The sequence below is a fragment of the Lepidochelys kempii genome, chromosome 8 (genome assembly GCF_965140285.1).
Source record: "Lepidochelys kempii isolate rLepKem1 chromosome 8, rLepKem1.hap1, whole genome shotgun sequence".
NCBI classification, from domain to species: Eukaryota; Metazoa; Chordata; order Testudines; family Cheloniidae; genus Lepidochelys; species Lepidochelys kempii.
Window position 1 is genome coordinate 55,100,925 of NC_136387.1, and position 15,866 is coordinate 55,116,790.

The 15,866-nt window shown below is 39.8% G+C and overlaps 1 protein-coding gene across 8 annotated transcripts in view; it reads left to right on the forward strand.

Annotated features, from left to right (window-relative positions):
- Window positions 1-15,866, forward strand: part of RGL1 (ral guanine nucleotide dissociation stimulator like 1) — a 150,684-nt gene that overhangs the window by 101,157 nt on the left and 33,661 nt on the right. For all 8 annotated transcript variants that reach the window (XM_073356637.2, XM_073356644.2, XM_073356642.2 and 5 more), the window contains 3 exons: window positions 8,050-8,234; window positions 13,172-13,296; window positions 14,237-14,452. In XM_073356637.2, coding sequence (XP_073212738.1) covers window positions 8,050-8,234; window positions 13,172-13,296; window positions 14,237-14,452 — 526 coding nt within the window. The remainder of the gene's footprint in view (window positions 1-8,049; window positions 8,235-13,171; window positions 13,297-14,236; window positions 14,453-15,866) is intronic.

A 15,866-nucleotide genomic window follows, 5' to 3' on the forward strand; every position in this document is an offset into this window, starting at 1 on the left:
CAATAGAAGGCTTTACTCAAAGACAAAGTATTATCCTGCAGTCATTTTTAGTTATACACTTGCTGATCACCTTTAAATAAATGAGGTCAGAAATTAAGAGCGAACCATTATAGGTTTGAGAGTTTGGAAGAAGAAATGGACTGGCTGTAAAGGCATTCGTACTGGGTTCAACACAGCAGCTTGGGTCCCTGATTCCTCTCTGCTTGAGGGAAAATAGATCTAGCTGTATTGTCCTCCCATTCTGTCATAAAGCACTCATTCAAGCACATGTGGTAGTTTTTAAATATGTCAGAAATACAGAGACGGCAGTAAAATGTGGTGGGTAGAGAAAATGGCTGAAGGCCAAAGGGTCCTGGGCTCCAATCCAAGCTGAGCCATTGAATCCCTAATGATTTTGGGCAAGCCACTTGACCTTTCTGTGTTTGGGTCAACCCAGCCATAAAACTTGAGCTAAAGCAAGATCTTGTTGCAAAACAGATGATGGATCTGAGTGAGTTTCATGGGAAAATAAACAGCTGAGGACCAAATATATATATGTGAAGTATAGGGAATACGTAGTGGTGTGGTGTAGCATAGGGGTTTTGTCAGCATGAGTTTGAGATGGGGGTGTTACTCAGAAGTGGTGAATTTTAAAATGTACCATTGGAAACATTGGTACCAAGGAAAAACAGATATTGAAAATGTGCTTGAAAAATATACCAAGATGAAAGGAAAAAATATAAGGAAAAAATTGAAAGCATAAGAGGGAAAGAGGCGAGAACAAAAAATGGAGAAGATACTTTCACCAATGTAAATCAAGAGAGACTCCAATGTCTTTGTGGAGTCACTCTGGATTTATACCTATGTAAGAGTAAAATTTGACCCTGGATGTAAATTTAAGAGAAAATAGGTGACAATAGTGAGGTATTTCACTGATATTGTCATTCAACATATGTGCAAAATGACAGTCAATTGCATGTCAAGTGTGTGGAAGTGTAAGAGCAACAGAAGTAGCAATTAACAAGAGCATGTCTTGTGGGGTTTTTTTAAGCAGTACTGCCTTGCACACTTTATCAGACACCTTCCTGCTATTTGTTTTTCCTGCTACACCCGTAGCTTCTTCCCTCTTGATACGTGATTAATGCACTTTTGCACAGCCCCTTAATGCTAAATTGGTGCAAGTTGCACTGCTTTATCACTTAAATACGTCTTCCAATGAATCTACATCCAGCACGTAACTAACTTACACTGACATTTCCAGCACTGCTGAATTTGATCCCAAGACCTCCATGGGAGTGGCAACTTCTTACAGCATGTCTGAATTTTATCCACATTCTTTTTTTTATTATTAATTTACAGAAAGTTTCATGCAAAAATTTATAACGAAATGCATCAGATTAATAAATCTATAATATGTATACATGCTTTACACAGATGCTTTATAAGTACAAATTCACACTCATTCCTCACCATTTCCCACTGCGTCCCCCTTGGCTGCTCTGGCTACTTTCCTCTAACTTGAATGATAGATTCTAGGAAGTGGATAGCTTTCTGGTCATCTTGTATAACACGTGGTACTGGTAACTCAGACTTTCTCTTGGCTTGCAATTCTAATTTAGATATGATTTCATAACTCATTTCTCATAGAAGAGCAAGCCAGTAGATCTTATGCTCACATTTTTGTAATGATGAAAGAAATAATAATAATAAGTGGTAGTGTTGGTGGCTAGAAATAACCTGTCTCAACATTTCTCTGTGGACAGTCTCTCACAGGGAATCATATAGTCAACACATTTTTTCTTTCTCATATATTTTACCAGCCTCCTATTGTGACAGTTCAAACTTATGTCTGGGATTTTAGTCCCTCATCATAAAATTTAAAACCACACTTCCGCTGGTTTTGTACAAATATGCTACATAAGAGTTTTGATTTTAAAAACAACTTTAGGATCAGACTTTTAAAAAATAATGGCCTGTCTGCTCTCCAAGGCTATTAAAGATCTCATGGTTCTTTTTTTTTTTTTTTTTTTTTAAATAGAGGTTTGCTCTGGCATTTTGGGTCATAACAACCCTGTCCCACACTGTTGTGTATTGTGCTGGGCAAATAAGGAGTACATCAGTTCAGGATAGAATACATGAAGCAAGGCAAAATAAAAATCATATCAAGAGTAGAACTAAGAGAAGAAATAAGAAAGCTTAATAAAGGTATGACAGTATGATAGTACATCTTGCATCCTATGAAGTGAGCTGTAGCTCATGAAAGCTTATGCTCAAATAAATTGGTTAGTCTCTAAGGTGCCACAAGTACTCCTTTTCTTTTTATGATAGTATTGAATGCCTAAAAGTTTACACGATAGACCAGTTAGCTTTTTGACAACTATTTAGGCATATGGGTGTGGTCCCAAATGTGTTCAAGAGGCAATGCATTAAAGAAACTGAATATTTCTCATACTTAAGATAGCAAGCATTTAGAGTTGGCCAGAGCTCATTCAGGATAGATAGAGAATAGAAAAGTCTTTGCAGGACAAAGTGTTGCATCTGCTTGTGTGTGCTGCAGATCGGTGCTTTAAATGGATACTGGAGAACCTTTTACCAGTTGTCAGGGTCAAATGTAGTGCTGAGATCATGTGCCTGTGGTTCACTGCTAGGGTTGTGACACTGGGAGTGATTGGTAAGTGGCACATTATACACTCCAGCTGAAGGTGCGTAGAATCTAGCCATCAACTTGAAAGACTCGTAGTAAAGTTCGTATAAATCGTGAATCAGGCTTCTGCACTGCAGATTAGAAGTGTCTAGTCTAAATTTAGAGGTTCATTTGCAATGTTTGCAGTAAAGGGGAACAAGTTTAATGTTAATAGATTGCCACAAAGCCACTGATTTGGTCATATTTATTCAGTGTCCTGATACTTGCGTATGTCCACAGAGAAATGCTGAGTCAGGTTAGGCATTTCATTGAGTAATCTGGTTTGGAGAGATACCAGAGAATGTTGTCTGTAAACAATATGAAGTTATATTCTTACCTGTACATAGAAACGCCTCATATATTTAGCCAGTGAAATTACTATTCAAAGGGTATCAATAGACAGAGCAAACAAAATCTAATAATGGAAATGTTTCACATATGTTACACAGTAAAGAAAGTGAATTGCATTAGAATCCGTTATTTACATGGATGCTCTTGAGGCAAAATAGAAAAGCTAAGAGCTTCAGTAAACCCTGTCCAAAGTTCTGTTTCTCAAAGATACTGAAAAGAGAGCTTCCAAGTCAGAAAATCAGCTTCCTGATTGTGATATCAGATATTTAGTAGGCATTTTTAGTTAGCTTTATTTATTTTAATTATTTGATTTTACTTTGCAGCATGGTGAAACCACATTAAGGGTGCTATAAAATTGGAGGTTGCGTGTCTCAACCAGACTAACTGAAGTTTAGGAAATATACAAGCTCACTTTTCTAATGCAGAGAATCAGTGAGCTTCACACCCACTGGAAGCCCCCAAACAGTTCTCTTCTCCCATATCCCCAAACATTACTGCTGCACCAGCATGACAGAGGATTGAGGTTTGAATCCCAAATGAACTGGAGCACAGTAGAGTTTCTTTGAAGCCACATCCAGGAAGATGGAAACGGAGAAGACTGTACTTTTCATCCTAAAATTGATTTCAGTTTAGCAGTTCGCGACATCCCCTCTGTATCTGTTAAGCGACAAGGAGCAAAAGTGAATGAAAACACCTCTAACTGCTTGGTGCCTTTGTTTACTCAGCTAATGTCAAATCCAACTGAATCTGCTTTAGCTAGAACTATAAAAGGAACTTGGAATCTGATGCAGGAAATGAATCAGGCATCAAGTTCATGTCTAATTCCTCCTTCTCCTGCTGCACAGGAGGCTTCCACAAAGCCTCTCAGTAATAATGACCATGTGACATTCCTAGAGGTTCAACTCTAATAAAGTACTATAGTATTCCATGTTAATTATCCAAAACACTAGAACCTGCAGTACCAATGTTGCAATGTTTTGGGCTATTGTTATAGAATGCTTGGGGTGGGGGAAGGATATCTGTAATACACTATTGATACTTTTTGTGTCTTTAGATCTTTGTGACAGAGAATTTGTCTTTTGTTACCTGTTGAGCTTATTATTTCAGCTGGAAAGCACCATGTGCAGTTACAGTGCTGTATAAGTAATAATAATAGTGCCAAAACACTGGACTTCAGGGAAACAGACGTTGAAGAAATGAGAGACGATTGAAAGAAAATTGTCTGGAATTCTCTCATGCCTGGGAAATCCATAGTAGGAAGTATTAAAGATTCATTTGGGGAAGGTACAATCAACATTTATTCCAGTAAAGACAGTTAAGCTTTAAAAAAACAAAAAAAAACCCCAGAAACCAATGTGGTTAAGTGAGGAGAAGTGTAGAGTCACATGGAGGGCAGTATGAGGACTGGAGAAGTGGGAGAGTTTTGAAAACAAGCAGAACCAAGTAAAAGGAATCACTAGGGGAGCAAATAGAAACTGTGAGAGGCACCCCAATTAACATGAAGAAGAACCAGCAGAGCTGTTCAAACAGTGACTTCTCACCTGTCTTTTAAAGGGAAGAAGGTGGGGATCTCCTACCAAACAATGAATCTACCCAAGTAAATGTCTTGCAGGGGCAAGAGAAGAGGAGCAAGACATTCTACAGATAGCAACTGCATTGCTTATAAAAGGGTTTGGTGTACTTAAAGATCCAGATACTGTGGGAAGGAAATCTGTGAACCTTGGTTGATGTTTGTGCAAGGTTTTCCCTGGCTTCAGGAGATGTTCCTGAGGATTTGAAAGTAGCAAACAACGTGATTCCCATATTACTTTAGACAAGGTAAAACTGAGACAGTAGGGTTGGGTTAACTTCATTTGCGAGGGAAATCTTGGAAATCATGTGAAAGGAAAACGGTGGGACTGGCCTTTGCAAAGCACAGTTCGGCTGTTGGTATGTAGCATGGATTTAGGAAAGGGGAGGTCATAGGAACAAATGCTTCCTGTCTGGCTGATTCAGTAAGAAACTAGTCAACCATCTCATATAGCCCCTTTTGCAAATATACTTGATGCTGCGCAGAGCTGAAAGCATAGTTTATGTTCATAAAAATTTCTCATCCTGGGGACAGTAGTGGTGGACTTGGCAGAATTTTTAACCCCAACCAAGGCACTAAGATGCCCAAACTCTTTCTTTAATACCAGTTGGGGTAAGAAAAATGCTGTGTGGCTATCTTTGCAGAGAGAGGTTCTCAAAATTCCCATCTGGACCTAAGGATTCCTCTGCTTGACCTCTGCATCAGCACCTGCTCCGTCAAGGCCCCACATCGTAGTTATCCTTCCAGTCAAGGAGGATTGGGGCAGAGCTCATCTTGTAGATTATCAGTGCCACTCCAAAATCAATTGATGGAGTTGCTGTTAAGAGATATGAGGGACTCTCTCCCTCTGGTTTTCCATGTGCTCCCTGTCCTCCTAGCTCTGCTCACTGGTTATAATCAAATCTTTTGGGGCCTCTGCAATAACTTCATAGCGTGTCACAGCATTGGGATATTGCATTGCATTGGGGGGGCATAATGTGAGGTGATGAGTGGTGTCCTGTGGACCCATTTTGAAAGGTGACAAAACTACAGCTCTCTTCCCACCCAACAATGGGCTGAGTGAGGGATTTAAAATTTTAGGGACAGGGTTCATACCAGTGGAGCAAGGAGAACCTCTAGGCTAGTGAATGACCACTTGAAAGCACTACTGAACAGAGCCCACATTGTGTGGCTCTCAAGACAGGAATTTAAAATCCAACGTTCTGTGGCAGCCCACAAAATATGCAGTACAGTATACCGGGGTTCTCAACCTTTTTCTTTCTGAGCCCCCCTCCCTCCCGACATACCATAAAAACTCCATGGCCCACCTGTGCCATAATAAATGGTTTTCTGCATATAAAAGCCAGGGCCAGCATTAGGGGGTATCAAGCAGGACAATTGTCAGGGGCCCCACAACACAGAGGCCCCTGCGAAGCTGAGTTACTCAGGCTACTGCTTCAGCCCCAGGTGGCAGGGCTCAGGGCCCTGGGCTTCATTCCCAGACAATGGGGCTTCAGCTTTCTGCCCTGGGCCCCAGCAAGTCTAACACCGGTCCTGCTTGGCGACCCCCTGAAACCTGCCCGTGGACCCCCAGGCGGCCCCAGACTGCTGGGTTGAGAACCACTGCAGTATACAATGTGGGGACAGACAAAGATTTATGGCTTGCAATCCCCCCCATAAAGAATGGATTCTATGATGTTGCTTTCCTGTCTGAGATCTTGGAAGTCTCACATTCCTATCTGTTTCTTGGCCTATCAAGTACAGGGAGTTTCTTCCCAGGGACATCAAACATAAAGCTGCTACAAGATTTGGGCACTTGTCCAGCCTTTCTTCAGAATGCTTCCCTCCCTAATACACTGATTGTTTAATCAGCCGATAGGAGGTCAGTGGGATACAGCCGCTGTCTGCACAATGTACTTTTTTTTTTTTTTTTCCCCTCTTGACTGAAATTATTTTGCTGGCAAAATCAGTGTCTGTAACGACTGTGAACTTTTCAACTCCACTCTGAGAGATTGGGCTTGTGTTAAACTCTGTTTATTTTTTAGTGTATGAAAGTGCCCGTCATCAATGGCACTAAATATAAAAAATGTGTTGAACGGTATTAGCACTACATAAAAGAAAACAACAACCCCTTCTCAGAGCTATAAATGAGCTCTCACTTGCAACTCATCCCCAGATGGGTAGAAGTCTGAAAGGTCAACTTACCCTGCCCCCTGAAATTCAACAGACTAGTTGTTTGTTGTTAAAGTAGGTTAAGACACTGGTATCTCCAAAACAGCAAGACATCTCTTTAAAATGCAGTAGGGACATAGAAGCAGGAACATCTGTATTTTAAATAAAAGTAACTTTTAAACTAATCTCTGACTGAGGAATGAATGAGCTTGTTTAATGAAAAATATTAATGGTGAAATGGAAGAGCCCAAGCTGTTCAGAAGAATAAAGCTGATAACCACAAAGAGCGTAGATCCTGAAGTCCTTACTCAGTCGTTAATCAAAGGGATTGTTGACTGTAAAGATGGCAGGATTTGATCCGAAGTGAACCACCTGAGTTGTACGGTCTATGTTTTGAGTTTGTAATGAAGCCCCAAACCAAGAGAGTTTTGCATGTTTTCATCCTTAGTTGTTAATGTTTTGTGCAGCTGTGCTCTTGTAATTCTAGAGTTACCCCTGCTGGCTGCTCTAACCAAGTAATATTACTGTCAGCTTTCAAAGCACTCTTTCTGACCAGAAAAGCAGGATGCTTGCCATATTATAGAAGGGAATGGAGGAAACATTAGTTGAAAATATGGAAATGTTTGTAAAATAGAAAGTCAGCATAGTCTTAAAAATATATTGGCTATATAGAGAAAGAACATGGAGTATGGCTAGAACATAGAACAGAGGGTGATAGACCTCAGAAGCTTTAGCATTTGGGTTTATTTTGCATGCTTAGTTGAAGCTTATCCAAACAATCTGCATTTCTTGTGTCTGCTAAACTGAAAGAGAAACAGTGCAAAAAGTGGTGCAAACACAGAAGTATAAAGGTGCAAGAAAATTATTAATAAACAAGAAAAAAACTATTTGGTTTGTATTTTGGGTGAAGGTTGTGCATGTTTGGAGCAAGGATGTTTCTATTATTATCTGAACCATTTCACTCATGCCTAATGGTACCTTGTTTGATAGAGATACTGGATTAGATAGGCGGGTTTTGGTGCTGCTAAAAATAATGGATCTGATTCGCCACTGTCTTGCGTCTTTGGGGAGTGGTTGAGCACCTGTTTACAGTGCTGTATATAACACCACCGTAGTCAGTGGTAAAAATCTGTGTAAATGAGATTACAATAAAGCTCGTGCAAAAATGCCACCAAATCAGAACTTGCTGTTCACTAACAGCTGTGGTAATATATTACACTTATTCTGTACCCTCTTTACACAGGTATAAATGACAAGTGGATTTTTTATATACCATATATAATCAATCAACCTTTTCCAATGTACTTCTTTTCAGTGCAATAGCCTCAATCTTGAGAGCCTGGCTTGACCAATGCTCTGAAGACTTCCGAGAGCCACCCAATTACCCTTGTTTGCAGAAATTGCTGGATTACCTTAAAAGGATCATGCCAGGCTCTGACCCGGAGAGAAGGGCACAAAACCTCTTGGAGCAGCTTCAAAAGCAAGAAGTGAAAAATGAGAGTAAGTTACATTTTTGCACTGCTATTATTGCCTAATCTCCCAGACGATCCTGAAGAACTGAATTTTCAGGGTAAATTTTACAGGGTGTATGATTTTGATGTAGGTCAAGAGTGACTCCACTGAAACCAGTGGGGTTACAATGGATGTAGAATCAGGCCCACTGGAGTCTTGCTTAGCTGTTTGCTTGTTGAATCTCACAGAGATTGTATCTACCATAGGGGATGAAATACAAACATGCAGTGTGGAATCATATGTCTAGTAATTCTGATCGAAATTTGGGAACTCCTGTATTTCTAAGAACTCTGCCAGTGCACAGAAGTTGCTGAAGCAGCCATGTAGTTAATTGCAATTGCATTCTCTGTCTTCAGAGTAAAACCACAGCTGCTCTTTAATTAGTTTTCTCATTAAATTAATTCATTAAAAATCCCATCAAATGTTACTATGCTGTGACCAAATGCAGCTTCAGTCACAAGCCTATTTGTCATGAAAGCTTCTCTTCCCAGTTACCCCCATGTCAAAGGAAATGCCTGTGGCTGTTTTTTCCTATTTAAGTGACAAGCTGCTGACATCCAAGGACAGAGGAAAATTTTACTTTACCAGGTCAAAGATCCACTGAAACAATAGTGAGCTGTAGTAACACACAAATGCTATGTAGTGTCAAACCTGGCACGTAGGCCGTACCCCAGTTAGAAAGTTTCCTGTGACATAATTAGCATAACTAGAAAGTTACCGGAATTTGTGCAATGTGCAAACCAGATTCAGTGTCCATCTTTGACAGATAGATGAGTGAAAGGAAATGACACATGGAAGAAGGCAAACAACAAAAAAGTAGCATTTCATCTCACAAACATTACCTGCTGGATGTTTCAGAAATGAGGAATTATTGCATAATCAGACACAATGCCAAATGAATTTATGCATTTAAATCTGTATAAAAAGGCCTATTGCGTAAAATCCAAATGTTTTCCTCATAAGAAAAAAGGAAGTCTACAGTGTTGCTAATATGTGTCTAATGATGATCTTTCCTGGATTTGGTTCTAGCAGGCCAAACAATGAAAGCCCAAAGGCTCTATTTTTTAGATCCAACTGTTGTCCAAAAGGAGCAGAAGTTCCCAGGCACTCAGCTCCTGCACTAATTTCCTGAAGTAACACTTGAAAAGGTTCCTACTTGAGTCACAGGCACTTCACTTGAATGAGAATAAAATTACTTGAATGCTGCAAGGATAAAGGCAGTTAATAAAAATTAACAAGTTATTCTGAGGGTCTGATGAGAGCTGCTTTATAGTGGTGACTCATTTTATTCCCTGTCCGTTCTATGTCTGCTCACCTTATGTAAAACTGAAATAATAATTCATTTCAGAGTTCAGATTTGAATATATGATAGCATTAAATTATAACAATGATTATTATCTAATGCTATACATTGACATGAACTTTACAAATGTAGACCCGGATCTGGCAATCTGATTGATATGAGCAGACCTCTATGGGGCTTTGCACAGGTCCACCCTTTGTGGATTAGACTGCCAGATCGTGGCCATAGAGACTACATGTTCTCTGCCCCAAAGAGCTTGCAACTTAAAAATACGCAACCAGGCAAGCACAGGACAGCAATTCAGGAGAAGGAGTGTATGGAGATTACTAGTGATGTCAGGAAGAGAATAGCAGGTTTAGAGAGATGGGTGTTAAAGAAGGATTTGAAGAAGGAGAGTGTTCTTCGCAGATGGGGACTGGGAGATTGCTTAAAATGTAGGGACAACGTGAGAGAAGGTGTGAAAATGAGAGTGGAAAAAGGAGATAAAGGTGGCTGTAAAGGAAAAGACTTGAGGGGGGGAGGAAGGTGTGTAAAGGAAATGAGAACAGAGTTGAAGACAAGATTTTTTAAGATCTTGTGGGTGTCATGGAGTTGAATCTGATGATTTAGGATGCAGAAAGGCAGTGGGAGGATTCCAGCATGGGACAGCATGCTCAAAAAAAGAGGAGAGAGAGGTGATTTTCATAAACTGTTGTAATGAAAATTAGGGCTGTCAATTAATAGCAGTTAACTCACGCGATTGACTTAAAAAAATTAAACGCGATTTATCACAGTTTTAAATGCACTGTTAAACAATAGAATACCAATTGAAATATATTGAATATTTTTGAATGTTCTATATTTTCAAATATATTGATTTCAATTACAACACAGTATACAAAGTAGACAGTGCTCACTTTATTTTTTTATTACAAATATTTGCACTGTAAAAATGGCAAACAAAAGTAACAGTATTTTTCAGTTCACCTCATACAAGTACTGTAGTGCAATCTCTTTATCGTGAAAGTGCAATTTACAAATGTAGATTTTTTTTGTTACATAACTGCACTCAAAAACAATACAGTGTAAAACTTTAGCGCCTACAAGTCCACTCAGTCCTACTTCTTGTGCCGCCAATCGCTAAAAAAACAAGTTTGTTTACATTTATGGGAGATAATGCTGCCTGCTTCTTATTTACAATGTCACCTAAAAGTGAAAACAGGCATTTGCATGGCACTTTTGTAGCTGTCATTGCAAGGTCTTTACGTGCCAGATATGCTAAACATTCATATGCTCCTTCATGTTTCGGCCACCATTCTGGAGGACATGCTTCCATGCTGATGATGCTCATTAAAAAAAAAAATGCATTAATTAAATTTGTGACTGAACTCCTTGGGGGAGAATTGTATGTCTCCTACTCTGTGTTTTACCTGCATTCTGCCATATATTTCATGTTATAACAGTCTCGGTCATCATGATGATCCAGAAAGAAAGTACCAATGTGAGATTTCTAAATATAGCTACAGCACTCAACACAAGGTGGAAGAATCTGAAGTGCCTTCCAAAATCTGAGAGGGACAAAGTGTAGAGCATGTTTTCAGAAGTCTTAAAAGAGCAACATTCCAATGCAGAAACTACAGAACCCAAACCACCAAAAATGAAAATCAACCTTCTGCAGGTGGCATCTGACTCGGATGATGAAAGTGAACGTGCGTCAGTCCTCACTGCTTTGGATCATTGTCGAGCAGAACCCGTCATGAGCATGAAAACATGTCCTCTGGCATGGTGGTTGAAGCATGAAGAGACATCTGAATCTTTAATGCATCTGGCATGTAAATATCTTGTGACACCGGCTACAACAACAGTGCCATGCGAACACTTGTTCTCACTTTCAGGTGATACTGTAAATAAGAATAGGGCAGCATTCTCTCCTGCAAATGTAAACAAACTTGTTTGTCTGAGTGATTGGCTGATCAAGAAGTAGGACTGAGTGGACTTGTAGGCTCTAAAGTTACATTGTTTTATTTTTGAATGCCGTTTTTTTTGTACATAATTCTATGTTTATAAGTTCAATTTTCATGATAAAGAGTTTGCACTACTGTACTTGTGTTAGGTGAATTGAAAAATACTATTTCTTTTGTTTTTATAGTGAAAATATTTGTAATAAAAATAAATATGAAGTGAACACTCTACACTTTGTATTCTGTGTTGTAAGTGAAATCAATATATTTGAAAATGTAGAAAACATCCAAAACTATTTAAATAAATGGTATTCTATTATTGTTTAACAGTGCAATTAATCACGATTAATTTTTTTAATCACTTGACAACCCTAATGAAAATCCATTTCCATGTGTTTATTTTTATAAAATATCTGCAGATAAGGCTGCGGCAGACATTTCCACATACCTCCTTTAGCTCTGTCAATAAATTGGTGTGTCTGGATTCCTGTTTCTACCTTCCAATAGTTCTAATTTGTTACCGTAGAGTCTTGTGCTAATGACTGGGAGACCTGATGTGAATTACTAGAGTTTGCAAGGTAGTGAACAAAGAGAAAACAAACATTTTTGGGGAAAAGGAAGAACCATCACATAATGTCCTTTTGTTATTTTGACAATTGCTTAGTTGTAATTTGATATGAAATACTTTAGAGATACTCTGAAATGTATTGTATATTTTGTCAAGCCTTAATAATCCAGACCTCATTACAACAGCTTTGCTGTTAAATCTTTGTTGAGAGATGGGAGAGTCCACCAATTTCTGTATTTTTTTGGACTAGATCTCCTCTTCCTGCAGTAAAATCCATGGGATGGGGACTTAGGGAGAATGAAATATCTTCATGGATCCTTTAGGTGAGATCCTCCCTAATCCTTGAGTGGTGGGGAAAGTTTCCGTGGTGGAATAAACCATGGTTTTCCCCCCAAACCTGGAGAGTCCTCTAATCAAGGTGGGCCATTTCCAGTTATCATACACATTGTAAGGAGAGTGATCACTTTACATAAGCTATTACCAGCAGGAGAGTGGGGTGGGGAGAGAGAAAACCTTTTGTAGTGATAAATACCCATTTTTTCATGATTTGTGTATATAAAAACAAACATCTTCTGTATTTTCCACAGTATGCATCCGATGAAGTGAGCTGTAGCTCACGAAAGCTTATGCTCAAATAAATTGGTTAGTCTCTAAGGTGCCACAAGTACTCCTTTTCATATTGGGTTACTGTCTCTTCTCCCCAGCTTGATCCACACCAGGACTTCTATAGGACCCCAGGAAGGAGAGTATGCTAGCGAGGAAATGTCCCTATGCACTGAATGTGGGACACAATCTGGCCCTTTTCATAGTTTGATTTTTTAGATTATAAGTGTACTGACTATCAAAGGGTGGATTAATGGGGTTCTGCTATAGGAGGGAGAAATTTTTATACCTGCAAGTCTTGTCTGTGTTGGTTGTAAATCCTTCAGAGGAAGGACTCTCTTCCATTTTGTGTCTCGCTACAATGCCTAGCACAATAGAGCCCTGACATCTGTTAGGATCTGTAGGCTCCACTATAATACAGATAAATAATGGTAATAATAAACAATGGCTTTAATGTACTGTTTAGCACATGTATTTTACCAAGTGATATTATGTTTTCCATGCTGTACAGATGGGTTCCATAGCACCTTTACTTTCAGCCTTGATGAGGAAGAGGGAATGGAGACTGGTGGGCCAGAAGAGTTCTCTTTTTTCCCAGAAGACCGTGTGGCAGAGCAGTTAACATACATGGATGCAGTAAGTACTGTGTACATTTAGGGGGAAAAGCTACTGGAGAAAATGCCAGGGTACTTCGTGTTGTTGTTTTTAATTTTTCTTTTAACTCATGTTAACCAATACAAATGAAGTGTTCCAAAAAGCTGCTAGCCTTATCAGGGCAGCAACACAAAACTCTTTTAGGTTACCTGATCCTATTTCAACCAGTTGGATTGTTTCATTCAGCCAAGCATTTTTAAAATTGCGTGTGTATGAATATATATTGCTACTTCATGGCCTTTTTGCAAAGATCAAGGATAGCATAGTATATGTTTAATATCTGATACCTGTTGTGACTATATCTCACTCTTACATAGACATCTATAATTACTAAGCTCATATTAGTCTGTTCTTGTGAATAGTATTGGTATATTTTGATATGCAGATAAAGGGGGTGTGTGTGTGTGTGTGTGTACATAAATATACTCCTACTGTATATGTTATGTGTGTACACAAGACATGTTTCCTCCCCCCCCCTTACCTTTTTGCCAGCCAGGGTGGAAAACATTTAACCCCTACCCCAAACACGCACAAACGGTCATTCAGTGAACCAAAGAGAAGAAGGCTGGTCAATCAGCATGGGGAACCCAGCTGAACGTGACAGTGGTACAGCACCCCTGGAAGACGGCATCCAGGGCAACTGCCCGGCTTCCCCTCCCCGAGACCCAGCCGTGTGCAGCCTTCCGTTGGCTCAAACCAGCTAAATGTTCTAAGTACTTTTTAGCTGACCATGGTACATTTCCATTTTGTCCTCAAGTATATATGGAGCAGAGTAAATTTTCATACCGGAGAAAATGAGCATTTATCCGTTAAGACACTCTCAGTTTGAGATCCAGCATACTGTAAAAAGATGTATTTCTACATATTAACAACAGAAATCTCTGAGAGCCCTGTTGATTTACAAACCTCTTTCTTGTTCTAGAAGCTCTTTAAGAAAGTGGTGCCACACCACTGCTTGGGATGCATCTGGTCTCGGAGGGATAAGAAAGAAAACAAACACTTGGCACCTACCATCAGAGCTACCATCTCTCAGTTCAACGCAGTTACCAAATGTGTCGTCAGCACCATCCTGAAGGGCAAGGACCTCAAAACACAGCAGAGAGCCAAGATCATTGAGAAGTGGATTCATATTGCACATGTAAAGCATTCGTTCTGTCCTGTTTCAGTTAATGGTTGTTTGGGAGGTCGGGTCATGTGCTTCGTCCACAGGTTATTTTTCATACTAATTCCTTTGGTGGCCTTGGGCAAGATCCTGCATTTCCCAATCCTGAAAATGGGGTTGTTAATGCTGCCTTATCACAGCATTGTGAGTGTTAATACGTGGATGATGCATGTGCTTCGAAGGTAGGAAGTCTGTGTCAGTGCTATTATTATGGTGAGAGAGGTTTGCAAAGTCAAACAATTAATCTTCCCTAGGAAAGAAAAATGTCTAACCTTCTTGAAGGAAGTGGAATTCTGGTGAGGTCCTCTTAAAGTTAGATGCATTAGGCCACATTTCCCAAGGAAAGTGTAACAAGAATGTACTAAGGTCAATGATGGTGCCCACAAAACCCCACATAGACTGGGTGGTTGCTTCTGTAGCCCATTTGCTCACTCAGATATGTGTTTTGCTTACACACAGTCAAATGTTAATGAGTGAAGAGGATGCATGCTCATTTTTGTGTCCCCTTGTTGCATCCTTATTTGAAAGTTTGTCCCATTTGTTGTTTTGAGAGGGGAGTTCTCCAATATCCGTTAATTTTTCTGCCCTTTTACTCCTCTTCACCCCTTTTATTAAAGACCTCCACAGTGCTGATAACCTGCCCCATAATCTGGGACAGGCCGGGTCTGGATGAAGCTCCCTCTAGAGCCTCGGTCAGTCAGAGGGGGTCAATGGACAGTGACAGGTGTTCTCCCTTTGAGAGACTCAGTGCAATAATTCTGCAGCATTCTCTCTTAGTCCTTGATGCCATGAGGGTGCGGAGTAGGGGTGAGAAACCAAGCTCCATTCTAAGCGAGGGCCTTTCCATATGGTAGTACTCTGTGTTATTAATAGACCAGTGGACCTCCAAGGCCTAAATTTATTAATACTCATTTATCAACTATCCTGGAATGATTGCATCCCTCTTGATGCTTCATGACTTCTGAGTAAACTGTGTGAGATGATTCAGGGATAATCTTTAAATATCATAAGAACATAAGAATGGCCATATTGGATCAGACCAATGGTCTATCAAGCCTAGTATCCTGTCTCTGACAGTGGCCAGTACCAGAACTTCACAGGGGAGTGTTCAAAACGGGGCAGTTGGAGTCCTCCAACCCTGTCTTCTCATCCCAGCTTCTGGCAGTCAGAGGTTTAGAGTTGCCTTGGACGTGGGGTTGCATCCCTGATCATCGTAGCTAATAGCCATTGATGGACCTATTTTCCAAGAATTTATCCACTTTTTTTCAACCCAGTTATAGGATGTTGTGATGGCAAAAACTATGGCAGTGAGTTCCACAGGTTAACTGTGTGTTATGTGGAAAAAGTACTTTCCCTTGTTTGTATTAAACCTGCTGCCTGTTCATGTCTT